The 19,597-nt window shown below is 42.3% G+C and overlaps 1 protein-coding gene across 2 annotated transcripts in view; it reads left to right on the forward strand.

Moving 5' to 3' along the window:
* Positions 1–1,196: 1,196 nt before the first annotated feature.
* The window catches only part of FEZ2 (fasciculation and elongation protein zeta 2), a 41,471-nt gene continuing 23,070 nt past the window's right edge, over positions 1,197–19,597 (forward strand). The window contains exons 1-5 of one of the 2 annotated variants that reach the window (XM_080814142.1): positions 1,197–1,483; positions 5,570–5,678; positions 11,673–11,789; positions 13,651–13,792; positions 14,861–15,129. In XM_080814142.1, coding sequence (XP_080670268.1) covers positions 1,230–1,483; positions 5,570–5,678; positions 11,673–11,789; positions 13,651–13,792; positions 14,861–15,129 — 891 coding nt within the window. In that variant the 5' untranslated portion in view covers positions 1,197–1,229. The remainder of the gene's footprint in view (positions 1,484–5,569; positions 5,679–11,672; positions 11,790–13,650; positions 13,793–14,860; positions 15,130–19,597) is intronic. The other variant, XM_080814141.1, reaches the window with a different exon arrangement.

The following is a 19,597-nucleotide window of genomic DNA, read 5'->3' on the forward strand; positions in this document are numbered from 1 at the left end:
TAAGTATACTGTGGCATTAAGTACATTCATGTGCAACTATCACCACCATACAACTCCAGAATCTTTTACCATCCCAAAAGGCACTCTGTATCCATGAAAAACTAACTCCTCATTTCCCCCTCCCCAGTCCCTGGCAACTCCATTCTACTTAACTGTTTCTGTGATTTTGACTACTTCATACAAGTGGAATTATTCCACATGTGTCCTTTTGTCTCTGGCTTCACTTAGCATAAGGTCTACAAGGTTCATCCCCTGTTTGTTGATTTGCAATCCCTCTTGGGAGCTTCCCAGAGGTATCTGAAATCAGCCTCCTTAGGGGGAAGGCAGGAGAAGACCCAAGAAAGACCAGGCCGCTCCAAGTTGGTAGATGGCAATTTTAATAAGCAAAGGGAGCTTACATACATAGGAGGCTTGTCTTTGGTGACAGCAAGACAAACATCCCTACACCCACCTGCCAAATCTTGTTTACTAAGAGGCCTTTAACTGGGTTCATTCATGGTACACCCTGAGGGTGTTCTCAACATATCATCAGAAGGCTACATCCTTGGAGCAGCGTCTGGGAGCAGGAAAGGGAAGTGGAACCCCCATTCCAAGGAGAAGGGAGGTGGAGGGGAGGTTTCCAGTGCCTGGGTCCAGCTCACGGGTCAACCGGCAGTTACACCTTTTCAGTTACCTTCCCCAACACTGTACCAAGTGCTTTGCAAGTATTAATTTACATAATTACTCATCTTTGTATGTTCCCCAGGGTCTAGAAAATGCTTCGCATGTTTTAGATATAAAATATTTGTGGAATGAATTTCGGTAGGACTTAAGTATTTCCAAGTGGCTCTGCTTGCTCTTCTGGTGGGAAATTTACAAAAGGAGTCCGTTTCTCCCAGGGGCATAATCTGACACTAGGTTGCAAGTTTAAAGAAGCCCTTTATTTAAGTCACATTTAGGCCAGTTTCCCACTAAGGGAAGCCATTCCTGAGTGACAGAGACTATAGGAAGTGACTCAACGTAATTAAAGTTTTTCTTTCGTTCTACTGAGACCGCAATCACCTGGGGGAGGAAAACTCCGGAAAAGGGAAGACCCGCAGGCTGGGCGGTCAGGACAGATCCACGTGGTCGCCGGACAGAAGAGGCGGGGCCCGAGGCTAGGCGAAGCCTGCGGCGGGGCGGGGTCTGTGGGGCCTGCGGGGCGGGGCCCTGGCAGGGCGGGGCGGGGCGCGCCACTGCGCCGGGCGGCGATGGCGGCGGACGGGGACTGGCAGGATTTCTATGAGTTCCAGGAACCGGCCCGGAGCCTCCAGGACCAGGAGAACTGTAACGCGAGCCCCGAGGCCGGCGCAGGGCCGGGCGGGGGAGGTGACGGCTTCCCGGCGCTGGCCTGCAGCTTGGAGGAGAAGCTGAGTCTGTGTTTCCGCCCCTCGGGTCCGGGCGCCGAGCCCCCGAGGGCGGCCGTGCGGCCCATCACCGAGTGCAGCCTCCTGCAGGGGGACGAGTGAGTGCGGGCCGGGCCGGGAGCGGGCGGGAGCCTCCCCTGCCCCTCGCGCTGCCCTCGTCCTGTCCTCTGGCCCTAAGTCTGCAGCCTCAGGGGGACTCCGGCCACAGGCTCCTCCCCGCGCCCTCCTTCCGCCTCGCGAGTCCCCGCCCCCTCTGCTCCCCCGCCGCGCTCCCTGGGGGGGGGGGGAGGGGGTTCGGCCTCCCGGCGCTCTGCAATTTAAATCCCCTGCTCCCCAGCCCTCCACGCTCCCTTGCCCTCTGCCGCTGCGCTCCTCCTGCTCCCTAGAAACCGACCCAGGTTGGGTTCAGAGGGGAACCTCCTTCCACGGAGCAGGTAGTTAGAAATTGCACCTCCTCGGGCACATGTGTAGCCTCTCATTCATTCAACTCGCACTTATTTAAGCGCTAAGTGCCAGAGGCTGCTTCGCGCTGGCAATACCAAGGTGGCTGAACATACCCCTCCCACGTAAGACACCACTTAGGTTGGAGGGCTGGATTTGTAAACAGTATGTATGGGTGTGACAAATGCTCTCCTGGACATACGTGCGAAATATAGGATATAAAAGGGTGTGTGTGGGAGAGCCAGGAAAGGCTTCACAGGGAAAGAAATGTGCAAACTGGATCCTGATGGAAGAGTGGGAGTTTGCCTGGCAGATGAAGAAAGGTCTAGCATTGCACCTCGCGATATAGCACGTGCAAAGGTACCAACGCCGAAGCAGCATTTATGCCACAGGAATTTATTGGCTCTATCTGAGAGCCCAGGTGGAGTGCAAATCCCGACAGAGGCAAAAAAAAAAAAAAAAAAAAAAAAGGCTGTGGTTATTAATAGCATGGATCTCCTAGTCTGGTGGGACAACGCATGCAGGAACAGGTAGTTAGTACAGAATTATCTAAGTGCAATGATAGGACATTCTTAAGGAAATGCGCAAACTGGGTGAGGGAGAGGCAGAGTTCCTTGGGGGGCGGGTGTACTTCATTTGGCTATCTGGAACCCCAGTTATAATTTGGCTAAATAAGGGTTCTAATTCTGTACCTCAGTGTCACCCCCAAAAGATAGTAAAAGGAATGGTGAGAGTGAGGATGCTGAGCATATGGTATGGGTCTCTGGGGAAAGGAGTCGCTGAGGAGGTGAGGGGAGCAAGGAGTGGAATAAACACTGTGGACATGGGTGGGGGATGGGTTTTTAGAGCCCCGAAGGAATTCAGAGATTAGAGGTTAGGGAAGGATTCTTGAGAGATAGAGAAAGATCCACAGGCATAGAAAGGGCTTTTCAGCCTGATGGCCTCCTTTCCTCTGTGAATAAGGTAGGAATTTGGGAGTGAGGGCCTGTAAACATGACTTAGCAGTGGTTGGCACCCAGCTGTGTTGGGGATCATGTCGTCTCATTGGCACCTGTCTGCAGTGTTCTGTCCAGTGTGGAGGGAAGAGCTTATGATTGGATTTTGTATACAGATGTATGCAGCCAGTAGCAAAAGATGACCTTTTTGAAAGTCTATTCCTAGAGAAGATAGTTTTACATATACATATGTAGATTTATATATACATATGTAGATTTATATACTCTGAATCACTGGGACTCAGGACATACTCTGGATTAAAAAATGATAATTCTGATGCGTTTAGGTTTGGCAAGAGTAACTTCTCAGAACAGATTAGTGGTTTGTACATAAATGTTAAGGTTCCCTATTTTTCTTCACCTGTACTGTCTAGAAAGTAGTTTATGTTAGTCTTTGCTTAAATCCTAGGTTGATGTAAAACTTAAAATATTTTGTTACTCTTGATAATGGTTTTTAGTAGATGATATGTTGGTAGTAATGCATGATTCTTAATTTGGGAATGCATAACACATTTCTTTCTCTCTTTTCAGGGGCCGGGGCTGGTCACCGCTCACTGTCTCTTTTCTGTTGCATACATATCTCCATGGCTTGATAGAGTCCATCCCTGCCCCTCTCAGAGAGAGTTGAGAATTCTTTCACTCAGATTTGCTTTGGCTTAGGACACTTTATTTTACTTCTCTGAGCCCCACCTTTAGTTTTGGTTAAATATGGATTGCACTTATCTGCTATGGTTTTACTTCAGAAGGGTATCCCATAGGATTCAATATCACAGGACTTTGACCTCCTAGGAAAAGAGCTTTCTTGCTGGTTGTTTATGACTTCTTGTAATACTTTATGATAAAGATAAAGGCAATTCATGTCTTGACGGGAGAATTCTAGAAATATTTCTTTTAGGTCAGCCCTGTGTCCTTCCAACTACAATTATTCTAACCTTGGTGGAGATGGAGGACTGTTAATTGTCCTTCACTTTCTTGGGAGATCAGATTTACCCACAATCTCTCCTACTGGGTTAAGTATTCCGCTCCACTTGTCTTCTTCTTCCAGCCTCATTTAAGAAGAAACAAACAAGCAGTCCCCCAAACTATGGACTGTCTTCACCTACTAGAATATCCTACTCGAGTTCCTAACCAAGGTTAGGTATATAGTCAGTTATCCGGTATCTGAAAGCCTTTTTTACTCAGGAAGGTGTGGGTCAGAAACGCAGCAAGTTTAGCTGATTTTAAACAATCCAGAGTTGTTGCCTCCAGTTGGAGTATTTTGGCATTGGAGAAGGTTGTGTTTCTAACAGAGAGGAGAATGGGAATGAACTATGCATATGGGAGATGTGCTGGGTAAATGAGCCAGTTTCCTGGAGCTTTTTGGGTTCACATTTTCATTGAGGCTAATGTGCATTCCAAAGCCAAGCATCATTTTGGGATTTTATGTTTTTGGCAGTTATGGTCCCATTGCTTCTTCTCTTTAGCACCAAATCCCAAATTCATTAAATCAAGTATATTGCTTCTTTATTTTTAAGCTTGCATTCTTATTTTTATGCCTCCAGTGGTCTTGTTTTCGTCTCTTAGTGGCTTACATGTTTGGAAAAAAAAAAAACAAACCCACTCAGTTATTTAATGGCATATTCATGATTAGATATCTGCCAGATACTTTAGGTATTTTTTCTTACAACATCTGTGCATCTTTGCCCATTAAGTGGATTATGTATGTAGTCTTTAACTTACCCCAATTTAATTTCATCTCATTTATATCTCTGAAGTCATGTTTTATTATGCTGTTATTACTTTGGTACTAAATCTGAATTTTGGTCATGAAGTTGGAGTTTGCTGTCCTTAATCCAGTGTGACTTAGGACTTTTCTCAAAACAACTCATTTGAAATAATACTTAAGAGTAATAGAGCTGGAAGGGATCTCTGTTACTCAAGCCTCTCATGTTAGAGACGGGTGGCTCTTACTTAGAGAGGTTAAGGAACATGACCAAAGACTTCACTATTTGAAGAAGAAAGGAAATGAGAGTCGGTGTTTCCTGAATTTTAGTCAAGCACCCTTTTATTTTACTCTTTTGCTCCCCCAAAATGCTGTTTGGCAATAAGGAAGGGTGATTGCATTGGCTATAACCTTTGTGCTTTTTACTGAGAACTCCCTTTTCTTTTCTCCTTCATTTTATCTGTCGTAGTCCTTAGCCTATTTATATTACAAAATAGATGTTAAACCCCAGTCTCACATTGAGACTGCATCCTTTCTCCAGGAAGAATAACACATTTTGGGTTAGAGAACGATTATTCACCGTATGAAATGATCAATAAATAAGTGTGAAACCCTGTGTATGTACCACCGTGTGGCTTGGGACACATCACAGAAGCGAAGCTCCCTGTATTTCAGTTTCCTCCTCTGTGAAATGGGGATAATAATGGTTCTTCATAGTATTGTTTTTGAGGATTAAATGGGTTAATCTATGTAAATTGCCTAGGACGGGTGCCTGGCAGCTAGTATTGTGGAAACGTGACCCGTTGACTTTGAGAGTTTTCACACCACTGCATCTTCCGCAGCATTTCTTGTCAGCCCGGGGTCCGACGGTCATTGAGTCTTCTTTAGGGGGCTCTTTGTTGGGGTGTTTCTGGAAAACCAGAGGCCTTGCATTGTTTTGCTTTGACATTTTTTGTTCTTTCTTTCACTATGGTTTTGGTATTTGTTTAACAAAAGACATGTGGAGGGTGTTAACTTTCATTGATTGTAGTTTTCTTCTTTTTAAGGATTTGGAATGCCCTGACAGATAATTATGGAAACGTAATGCCGGTAGACTGGAAGTCCTCTCATACCAGGACCCTGCATTTGCTTACACTGAACCTCTCAGAAAAAGGGGTAAGTTAGGAATTGAGCTAATAGTTTCTGAATAACTGATTCTAATAATAGAACTAAAAAATAGCCTTGCTATTGAACACAGATTCAGTGGGTTGCCAGTTATTTCCAAGTTTATAGCCATTGGCGTGGCCCTCTATTGCCAACTTGGCTCCACCACTGTCAGCTTCTGCTAGCATTTTCCTGCAGTTCTTCCCAAGCATACACTCACTTTTGTATGTTTAGCCAAATCTTCGTCACCCACCTGGGAATGAACAACAAAGATCAGCGTGTTTTTTGTTGTTGTTGTTTTTGTTTTTGTTTCTTTTTTTTCTGAGCTTAACTAGCACAATTTTGGTGTGCTGGGAAAACTGGGTAATATACTGAGGGTATTGGGAAAGCAACATCGAGTTAACTTTCTTATGAATTTAAGGACTTGCTGGACATGACATGTTTTCTGAAGACTGTGTGTTCCTGTGAGTATTGGAGAACCTTTAAAAGACCTTAGAGTTCCTGGCTACCTGTTTGAGCCTGCTGGGGACTCCTCGGGTTGTAAAGTGAAGGTGCCTTGGGTAACAAGTGTGAACACAGGTGATGGGACAGCTGGGGTTGGGGATGGAAAAGGGAAGGTCATTGTTTTAGGTGGAAAAGCACAGTGTTCGGTTTATCTAAAGGTGATGAGAAACAGCCAGGATATATATAAGTTTCAGGGGCTGTTTAAGTTCCTTATCATATAACAATGTAAACTCATGCCAGACCTTTTGGCATGCTCTATGTTTCACTAAGTGTATTTGCGTAATTGAGAGTATAATGCATTGGGGCTGTCAGTACCTTAAATAGTATTGTAAATGTTTTATGTAAATGACTTTCTCAATTATATGACTCAGGACAGCCTGCTGCCTATTATTTTCTAGTACAATGTGGAGTTCTGCCTGTGTTTCCCAGTATTCGAGTAGAGAGAGAAATCTTACTGTATGTTCCAGTAACCCCACTAAGCTATTCTGCTGACTGACCTGGCATACATTTTGTGAAAAGGAATAAAATAGCATTCCTTATGCTCTGTCTTCTCTTTAGACCCTAGCTGTCATTTTGGGCTTGGTTCAAGTTTCCCTTCCTCTCTGAAGCTTCCTATTACTGTTTCAGCCTTTGCTGATCTCATGGAATTATACAATTTTAGAGTTGGAAGCGACTTTAAAGGACACTTAATCCAACCTCTCACTTGGGGGGAATCCCCATCTACGGCCTCTCTGACAGATGGCCCTTTAGCCATGGCCTCAATCCCTGTGTGGAAGGAAAATGCAGCTCTCTCTGTGGGAATTGGTTACACTGGTGGGGGTGTGAAAATCTTCAAGGACTTATCCGTCCCACAGAATTTAGCCCCGTTGTCTCCTGGGTACTGGTCCCCATAGCACTTTGTCCACGTCTCAGACCATTACTTTGTTTTCTTATTAATCCTGTGTTTTAGGGTCTGTCATTGTGATTGTGATTTGCTGGCAGCAAATCTTTTTAGTCTTTTTAGTAACTACCACTGTTCCTGGCACATAGTGAGTACTAAGACAAGTGTTGAGTGAACAAATGAATAATCTTGTCAATGAGACCATAAGGTTAGAGAGTATGATGGAAAGTTCTTTTTTAAAAAATAGGTATTTTCTGTATTATTTAACATAGTACTAAATCCATGATAGCCAATCAATGAGTATTTTTTTTTGGACATACTTAAAAATAGCATAGAGGGGATCCTTTCATGGTTTCAAATTGAAGTACATTAGCATGAATGGGACACTATAATATGGTTTCATTGAATAAAATGTATGTCTTGTATTGTTCTTAAATCACATCTTGGGAAGTCACTCCCTTTTTCTGCCTTCTGATATTTTCTTTTTAAAAACATTTTTTTAGTAACTACTTTTTTAATTAAATATTTTATTTATTTATTTGAGAGAGAGAGAAGGAGAGCATGAGAAGGGGGAGGGTCAGAGGGAGAAGCACACTCCCTGCCGAGCAGGGAGCCTGATGTGGGACTCCAGGATCATGACCTGAGCTGAAGGCAGTTGCTTAACCAACTGAGCCACCCAGGCGCCCCAGATGTTACTTTCAATGCCAGAGTAATGGTATAGCTAAGGGTAGTGATTTGTAATGACTTGGGAATTTAGTACTAGTAACTGATCTTAATTATAAAAGCCTTATCTGAAAAACTCAGCAGATTAAAGTGGACAAGTGATCATCCATCTGTCATCTGCCTACCATGACACAACTACCCAGGTGATGAATAAGAACTGAAATTAGAACTCTGTTCCTCAGGGAGGAGTAGCACACATTAGGTTCCTGAAGAACAAGGAGCTGTGTACGAAGAGACCTTCACATTCTATTAGATAGCATATTATTACATTTTTTTTAACCTGAGTTAGCTTATTTAGCATTGCCTAATGTATGCTCTATTCTTTCCATAACTGAATTGTGTTGAATTTACCTTTGGAAGCATCCTTTAGATTATTCCATTTGTAAAATAGGATCTGTAGGAAATTTCTTCCTTTTCTTTCTTTCTCTCTTTCTTTCAGATTTTATTTATTTATTTGATGGAGAGATAGCACAGGTAGGCAGAGTGGCAGGCAGAGGGAGAGGAAGAAGCAGGCACCCTGCTGAGCAGGGAGTCTGACTCTGGGCTCCATCCCAGGACCCTGGGATCATGACCTGAGCCAAAGGCAGCTGCTTAACCAACTGAGCCACCCAGGTGTCCCTGGGAATTTTTTTCTGGATGAAGGGAGAGGACCTTTCTTTTGCATTAGGATGAGAAAAACATTCAGGAAAACCACCATTTGCCACATTTCAACTTTTAATTTTTCTTCCGTTGAGGTTCAAGATGGCACACTTTTAAATTTGGTGAGTCTTTCTGTAGTAGGGGAACTAGTATATTCCAGATTCTTACATGGGCACATTTTTTCCATTTGAAGCAGCTTCAGTTTCGTACAGGGCAATAGAACCACCAGCTCTGTGTCTAACCTGGCACAGGAAGGAGTGATGGGAATGTCTGGCAAAGGGAAGACACACTGATGCCGAAATGGGAGAGTGAATAATGATACCCATGACAGCCAAGGTTAGTTTTCAAAGCCGAAAGGGATTCCAGCCCTTATCATATGCCATCTCTGTGGGGAATGGACTTGGCTCAGTCCCTGGAAAGATGATCTGGGGTCATTATTTCTCTTGTTATGGAAATTTATTCTAATGGTTTACTGGTATCAGCCATGTGTTTTGGCAATAGCTATAAAAACTATTCTAAATCCAGTGCCATTTTTGAATATGCTTATATGGGGAAAGGCTTCTAAATCATATTGCCTTAGGAACATCTCATGTGCTGTCTCCTTCCTCCTACCATGAATGTTTTTTTCAAGGACAGAGACTTTGTTTTATGCACCTTTTTATCTTCAAGAGCAGAGGCAGGAAGAAGATAATACCTTCCTTAGGAGTCATTTTTAAATGAAAACTTGGATATGTCTGTAAGAGGAAACATAAATCTATGGTCCTCCAATTATAATGAAGATTGATTGTGGAAAGTGTTGAAATTTAAGGATCCATGAAGATAATTGCTAGGTCTACTCCCCATCATCCATACACCCTTGTAACTAGATTGTGGCACTTTTCATCCCCACTTCTATAATCTTGAAGCCAAACATCCTCTCTCACCAAGAGCCTAAGCTCTTGATCTTTCACATTCCTTATTAAAAGGATAACTGGAAAAAAAAAAAAAAAGATAACTGCATTGGTTTAAAAGTACTAGAACTAGTATAGACCTTATCATGAAAAAGCAGCCTCTGCCCTCCTTACCCCATCCTTGCTTTCTACTTACCAGAGGCAGCCACTTTTAGCTCCTTGAACTGTTTCTTCTGACAGGTAACATGCTTTCATCATTTTACTTGATTTTTTTTTTTCAACTTTAGACTTTATCCATTTACTTTCTACTCATCGGTGAGGGTTTAGGTCCTTCTCAGTCCTCCCACCGTCCCTCAACACCATAACCTCCATGGAAACTTTCCCTTCCCTTGTCTTCCCAGTATAATTATATAAAAATAATTGGTTAAATTAATCTTCATCATTTATATTGACTATATAAATATTCACAGTTGACCCATTTCCGTACATCATGAGTGAATTTCCTCTTGTAATTTGTTTTTTTTTCTTAGGGTAATAATCATTGTCTTTTTGTGGTTTATTTAAGCTATCATTACCTCATAAATTCAGCTTCAACAGAGCCATAAAACTCGTTTTAGTAAGTGACATGCACCAGAGAACCTGTTAATGTCTCTGCCTCTCTTTCTCTTATGCTTTTCTCGGTGCTCCATGCAGTAACAGTTGTCATCTGAGCTCTTTACTCTCCAGGTGAGCTTCACAGCCATCATTCTGGAACCTTTATTCCACCATCATTACAAGAATTCCTACATTTCATTCTTGTATTAGATCCCAGGTCTGCTTCCTTTCTGGTTTTCCTTCTGGTTTGAATGGAGCTTATTCTGCAGTAGCTTTCTGAGAAAGTGTGAATGAAGTATTTTACTTTGAGGTCTTGAATGCCTGAAAATGTGTTTATTCTGAGCTCCCAACTAATTGTTACTTTAGCTGGAGATAGGATTCTAGGCTGAAATTTATTGAAACATGGGAATAACAATTGATTTTTTTTCTTCACCTCGTTTGTTGCTGTTGAGAGTTTAAAAGACATTTTGATTCTTGATCCTTTTCATGTGATTTTTTTTTTTTTTTTCTCTCTGGAAGCTTTTAGATTGTTTTCTTTCCTACAATGTTCTGAAAGCTCAGAAAGATACACTGAAGACCATGTCCAGGCCTTTCCTAGGCTGATGGCACAGTGAAGACTAGCCTGAGGAGGTGTGTCTTCACTGAGTTACAACACGGACTTGCATTATGTGGTAGGACAAGCCCCAGAACCCTGATGTGGCTCCTCTCCCAGACTGACATTCTGAAAGGCAGCACTTGTCCATTTTCACCTGCTGCATTTCCCAGATAAGGCTTTACAATTAGGACTAGTACTTAATTTTTGGTCATGATTTTTGGTGTGGACAGCTTAAGGGACACCAGCTAGCTAGGCCTGGTGTGATAACCCAGGGCGGGCAACGGTAAGCAGTAGTAGCACCCCTGGGCATGAAGAGGTAAGGAAAGGAAGAAGTTACCAGAACCCAGGGAGAGTATCTGTAGGGGGACAGGTCTGCTTGACAGGCTCTGCTGCTTTTTGGCAGTCTGGCCAGGGGGGACGACGGAATGAAGGTCCAGCTCTCATCCTCCCACCCTCCAGTCTTCTGCTAGTGTCTGCCGGTGGTTTTTAACCCACTGGAAGCCAGAAGTCCAGGCCATCCTTTGATTTAGTCCATAAAGTTCCGCGTCCTGATGCCCAGAGCAGGGTGGAAAATGGCAGCGAGGCAAATGGGAACCTCCAGCATGATTACGTTGAAAGATTTTCTTGGAACCTACAGAGATTTTATTTTTGGAAGAAGAGCTGTTCCCCGTAAGGCAAAGTACGACTCTTGCGGACAGTGCCAGGGAACCAATTCCTAATCTTTTATTCTGAATGTTAGAAGTTACTTTGGCAGTAATTAACTTTATGTTATCTGTGGAATTTTAACATACACCAGTCTTACTATTAGATCGTGAACTAAATAACATTTGCTGCTAAACCCGCCTATTACCTCCCTCCCCCGTCTCCTATAATTCCCTACGACTTCCTAACAAACACTATAAATGACCCTCTTCCCCAGGGAGAAGCAGCTAAGCCTGTGTCCGTATCGGGGATTAGGGGAAGCCTTAGGGGACGCATGCGGCACCTCAGCAATTTCATGTTTATTTTCCATTCCCCCCGTTGGTGTCTGCGATGAGTATGTAAAGGACTTCAGTGCTGCCTGGCACGGAGCGATCGTAATCATTTCTCCCTTTCCAGGGAAGACTCTTCTTTATCCAGACACTGCGAATTTGTTGTGATCAGAATGTCCTGCTTTTAACAGTGGGTTATTTTGCTTTCAGATAAGTGACAGTTTGCTCTTTGATACATCAGACGACGAGGAGCTGAGAGAACAGCTGGATATGCATTCGATCATCGTCTCCTGCGTTAATGAAGAGCCGCTCTTCACTGCAGAGCAGGTAGAGACGAGACCTTCGTCCAGGAAAGGAAAAGGAAACCTCAAGCTGAAAAACAGTTTCTTCCGGGGCAGTAAGGGATGGGTTGTCGGGATTTACTTATTTTTCCTGCATTTTCTGTGTAGGTAAGCTCATCAGTTACATCCTCCACGGAGAAAAGAAGAAGGTGTATGTAATCTGAAGCAGACGGGATCGTGTTAGTTGGGAAGATTTTTCAGTACAAGCACTTTCCCAGTGCAGGCCTGGTTGAAACAGTGCAGCAGGTTACCAAGGGAGGGTTAGTGCTTCACCTGAAATCAGAAAAAAATACTGTGAATTGTGTACTTTTTCAAGAGTTAACAAGACATGGCAACCTATACCGTATCTGTGCGGAAACTACCTACTTTCTCTAAAAGCCTGTGTAAAAATCATCAGCACTTATTAGAAGTACATGTTGTGCGCCCAGAAAGAAGTGAGCGTGATTCCTGTGGAATGCTCTAATAACGTCAGCCCTGTATTCGTTTAAACCACTTGCATCAACTTTCTCATTGTCTGAATACTCTTCCCACTTGGGTTGGGTTGTCAAACTCCTGAAGTAACGCGCTCCAATGCCGCCCTCACTGCGAGCTCTCCCACAGTAAAGCTTTAGGCTGGAAACGTGAGGTCACTGCAGAGATAGGTTGTGGTCAGGTTGGGAAGAGTCCATTAAACGTGCGCCATTTTGATGCTCCTTCGTCATATTTGTGGTTGGATTATTCCAGGCCTGGAAAGAGTGCAGTGCTTAAAATGCCAGATAGTGGGGTGGAGGGCTGCGGGAGGTGGAGCGTGATATCCCGGGGAAATAACGCGACCCTGAGGGTTCATTGTCTTCTCAGTAATCTATCTGCCTGAATGCCATAAGCCTTCCTGCTCCCAAGACTTAGCCAAGCAGATTCTGCCTTCTTCTCCAGGGTTTCATTGTGCTCTTTTACAATGCCTGTTTGAGAAAATCTTCTTACTAATTAACATAATCCCCACCTCCTTCAGATTTACTCTTCTTTTTCTCAGTACAAGTATTACATCTTAAGCCTGCTGATTCATCCTGCATTTTTTCTAATAGTTTTTTTTTTTTAACTCTTAGATCTGTTTTTTCTTAACTGTTGAGTAATTTTTCTGATTCTAAGTTCCCACTGATGTATCCTTCGCAACTTTTAAATGTGGAGCAGGACAAGATAACTATCGTTAAGATTCGAGCGGTGTTGCCCACGACAGTAGATTATTGTTTGAAAGACAGATATTTCTGAAAATTTCCTGCTTCTGTGCAGCTCTCTTGTTCTCTTTTAAGCTTCTACATCTCAATTAATTTTTGAGTATCTCTTAATCTTCCATTGAGTTAATACATGAAATTCTTTTTCTGCTGTTAAAGGAAAAATTTGCTGCTGTGGAGGTAATTTTTTGCTTTATATATAAAGTTTTTATACTTTTTTAAATTTTATGTCAATTTGATGAAATCCTTTAAACTGAGCACTGGCATGTGGCATAAGGTGTATTTTCTGTCATTTGCTTTCTTTTGACTACAATCTGGCTCTAGCACATCTGAAGTAAATTATATGTGTGTTTTTGTGCCATTTCTAAGACATTGCAAGATCTGATAGGGCTTACTGAATCATGATGGACATTAAATCATACTCTTTAATTTTGTGCTTAGCATATTGTTTTTTTAATTAACCACGTTCACTCTTAAAATCAAAATTTTTTTTATGCAGAACACCAGCTCCTCCTGCACACCATTGGTTAGTGGAGAATTTAGTGCATCTCTGCTCTGGTTGCCTCAAGTGAGCACCGTGTGGGGATAGGTTGTTTAGCTGAGTGTCTCCGAGTAACAGTGGCATGTTTATTTTGGAAGGTTATTGAAGAAATTGAAGAAATGATGCAGGAGTCTCCAGACCCAGAAGATGATGAAACGCCCACCCAGTCAGATCGGCTGTCCATGCTGTCCCAGGAAATCCAGACTCTTCAGAGATCCAGCACAAGCAGTTACGAAGAGAGTAAGACACTGCCCTTAAGTCCATGCTCTTCATACTTCCTGTGTGTCTCCATCTCCAGGAAGCTCAGACTCGCACAGGCTATGATACACACCCTTCTTCAGCCCTCTGGCAGTGCTCGGGCGTGTTTTTATCAGTGCTCCGGGACTTTGTCATGTTCACCTTTGAATTCCGTACTAGCTGACTTGGGCTGCTGTAACAAAGTCCTGTATGTCCCGGTCTTAAACAACAGCAATTTATTGTCTCAGAGGTCTGGAGGCTAGAAGTTCAAGATCAAGGTGTCAGCAGGTTTGGTTTCTTCTGGGGCCTCCTTCCTCAGCTTCTAGGTGGCTATCTTCTCTCCTTCCTCATTGTGGCCTTCCCTCTCTGTGTGTGTCTGTCCTTGTCTTGTCATTTTGTAAGACAGCACTCATATTGGATTAGGGCTCATCCTAACAACCTCATTTTTACTTAGCTTTTTAAAGACCCCCATCCCCAAATACAACCACATCCTGACGTAGTGGGGGTGAGGGTTTCAGTGATGTCCTAGCCTCACTCACATGAGCCGTACTCAAATGCTGAGAAAAAACTGAAAGGGGGTTTCAGGGAATAGTCTTTTCTTTCATCTTCCCAGTCTTCAAAAACATTCACACATCGGGGCACATGTGATCCAGTATGTACTTGGTTTAATTTTTTTCAGTTCAACTCCTGTCTTCTGAAGTGTGCTAGAACCCTGCTAAACTGCGTGCAGTTTCTTGTCAGCAGGTAGTTTCTGTACTTGCCCTCGGCTTTTGTGTGTGTGCTTTTCCTTGTACGAGCTTTTTCCCATCTTGACTGGAGTGCCGCTCCTGGGATGACTGAGTTAGGCAAGTAAAGAATGTTGTTACACTTCTCAGCCTTTTGAGAAGTAAGTTTGCCCACCTACCTCTGCTCAGTCCCGCCCACCAGAAGCTTTAGGATGACGAGAAGATCTCCCACAGTTTAATTGTTTAGAATATGATCCTCGCTCTTTTGGCCTAAAACACCCCATCGTGCCGCTCTCTTGAAATGCTTTTTGTCTTAGTACCTGCCGTGCTTTGCTTTTGGTCACAGGAGTAAAGAGGCTCTCAGTATCTGAATTAAATGAACTACTGGAAGAAATTGAGACCGCCATCAAGGAATTCTCGGAGGAGCTGGTGCAGCAGTTGGCCCTGCGAGACGAACTGGAGTTTGAAAAGGAAGTGAAGAACAGCTTTATTTCCGTTCTCATTGAAGTGCAAAACAAACAGAAGGAGCACAAAGAAACAGCGAAGAAGAAAAAGAAACTCAAGAATGGCGGCTCCCAGAATGGGAAGAATGAGAGAAGTCATATGCCCGGCACAGTAAGTGGTGTTCTGCGGGAGTCCTCCTGCGCTGGGAGTCGCTCCCGTGGTGGCCCCAGGGCTCCGGGCCGCACACAGGCGGGCGGGTCCTGTGTGTGCTGGAGAGCACTGATGGGGCTCTGGTCAGGGAGACCCGGTGCTCAGCTCTTGCAGGAAGGTGTTTTCTTGGGGAGCACATAATGGTTATCCGGGTAACTAGGCACTGAGAGGTTTAGGGGGGAAGTCAGTGCAAGGAACGGGGTGGGGGGAAGTAAGGAAGGAGGCGATCTTCAAGGTGGCCATTTTAATACAGCAAAGTGTTACTAGTGGTTACTTATGTTTGGCTGGTGGGCTTACACGTGGTATTAGTATTTTCTTGTTTTTGCTTCTCTTGTATGAGTGGTATAATAAAAAGTGAAAAGGGGTGCATTTAAAGGTAGCTGAAGTGTGCTGAGCCTCAATCACAGACTGATTTATAATCAACTTCCTCCTGATTTACCAGTGAAGCTGGAACGTGGTGGCGTTAGAGGCAGTGATGTGACATCGGCCATTTGCCCACTATTTGGCAGATTAGGATATTTCTGACTGGTGAAAGAAAAGTTAGAATATGTGAATCTTTGACTCTTCATATGAAATTTCTAGTTTTCTACCTTTTCACTTTGCTTAAGTGGTCCTATTTTGTGCGATTAAACTCCATCGTAAACATTAACTAATTATCCGAGATGCATTTCTTTAGTGATTTTAGAGCCTTTTCATTTTTCTTTGATCAGTTGAGCCCTGTATTGCCACCTTCATTTTGTGTATGAAGAAATGTTGATTTTATTTTTTTTGGAGTATAATTGTTGGGCAAAGGGTTCCATTTTTCTAAAAGGAGTGCCCCTTTTTCATTCATAATTTTGATAACATGGTAATACAAATTACCACAAACTAGATAGTATGGTTTGTAATAATATAAGTTCTGTCTTTGATTAAGTTTCGATTTGTTCTAAGGAATACTTATCAGAGAAATGGTTCTCATTAACCAGACTCTGCTGGAACCCAGGGAAGAGAATGACGTCCTAGGTTGCTGGGTCACCAATGAGCAGTTGATGCAAATGAAAAGAATCTCCCCATTTAGCCTATTCATTGTCTGCTTTTGGCCTGTGAGTAAATGGACATTTCCTCAGTGTAATGTCCGTTTGTTTGCTGAAAGGACATAGCTCATAAACTGACTTGGAAAAAGTTCTCAGATATGTGGTACAAAATATTTTTGAGAAATGGCAGTATGGATTGCAGAGGTGTTCCTTAGTTGCTTCTAGGGTCTACTCTGGAAGAGCAAAAAAAAAAAAAAAAAGGACCCCCCCCCCCCCACAAGACCCCAAACCCAGGCATTTGTTTGAATATACAATTCTGGAAAGTTTGCTTTAAATTTCCAGAGCAAAACTTATATGTCTTATTTTTTTTTTTTAATTGCACCTTTTAAATTGTTCTATTATTCAAGTGTGATTAAGCAAAATGCCTAGTTGAAAAGTCTTAGCATTGTTGGTAATTTCTGTCTGCTGTTAAGAATTACATGTAAACCTTCCATTTATTAGTGTTAACACTTGGCTGGGGGAAATAAATTTATCCTGAGGGGTGTTTAAAGACTTCTTTTTGTAACTCCCATATAAAAAGTGTTTGAGTGGGTTCATGGTATTTATATTGAGAAATGGATTTGGCAAGGCAACATTTAGATCTCACTCAAACCTTTATGAGTCTTGAAATAGATTCATAATAATAGTCAATTTTTTCCACAGTATTTGGACCTGTGAAGTTGCTTCGTGTGAGTCCTGGTCTACTATTAGTAACAAAACCTTTAATCAGGTTTCTTTTTTTAAAAATAATTTCTTTTTTTTTTTAAGATTTTATTTATTTATTTGACAGACAGAGATCACAAGTAGGCAGAGAGGCAGGCAGAGAGAGGAGGAAGCAGGCTCCCTGCTGAGCAGAGAGCCCGATTCAGGACTAGATCCCAGGACCCCAGGATCATGACCTGAGTCAAAGGCAGAGGCCTAACCCACTGAGCCACCCAGGCACCCTTTAATCAGGTTTCTGATGGCATTGCTAACCTTGCAGTACTGGTTCCCTCTCTAAGCTGGAAAAAGACCATCCCATCTGTCACAGAAGGAGCCTGAAATCTGTGATTCTGAAAAGAGTGGTAGGAGGCTCAAAAGAACCCTAAAGTGAAACCGCCAATTGGATAAACAGATTGCGAAATATGTTACCTTGTTAGACATTTTATGTAACATACAGCTTGGGCAAGGCCTCTCTCTCTGAGTTAGCTATCAGCAGTGATACAAATGTCTAAAAATTGGTGACCTTCCTACGGCTATCATGAGTTACCTGTTTTCTAATAACATTGGTCACTTTTTTTCTTTTTACCTTAGATATTTTTATTAGCAGGACTTGGTTTTCTTTCCTTAAGCATGGAATAGCTTCCTTCTGTTTTTTCTTAAACATGTTTCATTGAAACAAAACATTCATTTGTAGTTGGTATAAGGCTTTATCCATATTTGCTAGCTCTTCTCTTTGGTCCAAAACACTGTAAAGAAACACCTGGATGGGAATAGAGCAGAGTTAAACTCCTTAGGTGTTAATTTTGGAGACATTTTGTTTCAAACATTTTTCTGTAGTGAAAAAAGAATTGGGGCATTAGGGATGCTATTTAGAGCATTAGACAGTTTTGAGGCCATGGGAATACTATTAAATATTAAAGTATTGAATTTCTTATACAACTGAGATGTTATCCTGATTTGTTTTGTTTTTACAATCTGCTACGTGTTGGATAGGGTAAAGCAACATACATTTACTCAGCAGATACTTGCCGAATGCCTTCCTTGTGCCGGGCACTGCTGAAGATACAGTGGCAAATAAAACAGAAAAGGCCTGTGGCCTCTTGGAGTTTATATTCTAATAAGGGGCACAGGCAATGACCAAAAAAAGAATTACTAGGCAATGTAATTTCTGATAGTAATAAATGCCACCAAGACAATAAAGTGCTGGGTAAGGCAGTTGATAGCAATGCTTTAGGGATCTGTTTCTGTTACAGCAGTCACCACGTCACTGCTCCTTCTGATGAGCAAGGTAGGCTGTCCTTTCTTTTTCCAGTTCTGTGTGTGGAGGGGAGGTCACGGGAGTAGATCTTCTCTTTGGGAAATGAGACTCAAGAGAGCAGAAAACTTTCTATCTCTTCTTTCCTGTTGTTCAGCATCAGGAGAAAGAGAGCAGTGGGAGTGGAGTTTGGAATGGTTGATGGGTACTGTCTATTAATCACTATGGTGACCTGCATGCATTTTTTTTTGAATTGACCATGTTGTTTGGGTGTTTTTATATATGCTCCTCCCTTTTCTGGAGTGGCCCTCTGTTCCTGTTTTTCCCAGTCTGCTTTGGAGATTTTTTTTCTTTTTAACTTGACCTTCACAATCCTGGACAAGCATGATCTTCCTTTCTTAGAACCTTCCTCGATGACTCTTCAACCAATGCAGAATTGACTACTCTCTCCTTCTTTGGGGGTTAGTATTATTCCTCTTGACTATTTCTGTTGGCACTGTCATACTATATTGTAGTGTTTGTTTTCGCATCTATCTGACATGGGTCACTAACGATAGGAAATGTTGCTTTATCTTAATATCCTTAGGTATAACATTCGGTACTAACAAATTTCTGCTAATAAATGTATGAAAGAGATAAACTTGCAAATCTGTATTTCTATTTAGGGTCTTTCTGTCAGGTGCCAAGCCCTTGGAGGCTGAAGAACCTGTTGATGAAGAATTTTAGGTCAAGAGCTGTATTTGAGTTCTGCTCCTGCTGCTGGGTACATCTCCCTTTGAGATTTGAATTTTGGGAGGGTTAAATGAAATAATGTATGGAAGAGTAGCATATATCCTGAGTAAATGCTAGCTATCATATATCCAACTGTCTACTAGTTATTTGTCTCTGAAATTTATCAAACTAAAGTTACCATTTTCCTAGAGTTGAATTTATTTCTTATATATTTTTCTTTTGGTTAGTTGAACAGTCTACTCATTCACTGAAATCAGTGGAATTTCTAAGTCAAAGGATATTCAGTTTTTGGAGGGATTTAAACAACCATCTTTTTCTATAGTTCTACACATATGAAACCCAGTAATAGCATAAGTGAGTGGCCATTTCCCCTCACCTCCAACCAACAATGGGTATTGTTAGCCTTTTGATATATACTGATCTGAGAGGCAAACAGTGGTTTGATCTGTTGACTTCTGTATTCTTTTGTGAGTTGCCTATTAAGTCACGTTTGAGATGTTTTCTGTATTTATTTATGAGGGTACATATACTTCTGATCTCATAGTGTCATGGTCTGTTGTTATCATTGGATTAAATTTTACCTGGGAAGGAGTGCAGCCTTCCTTAAAGCTCATTCACATTGTTTCATTGTTCAGCATCTCACCTAATTTTTGGTTCTTTGCACATCACTTAATGCCTGTTTGTTGAA

The sequence above is a fragment of the Martes martes genome (assembly GCF_963455335.1).
Source record: "Martes martes genome assembly, chromosome: 9".
Classification (NCBI taxonomy): domain Eukaryota; kingdom Metazoa; phylum Chordata; class Mammalia; order Carnivora; family Mustelidae; genus Martes; species Martes martes.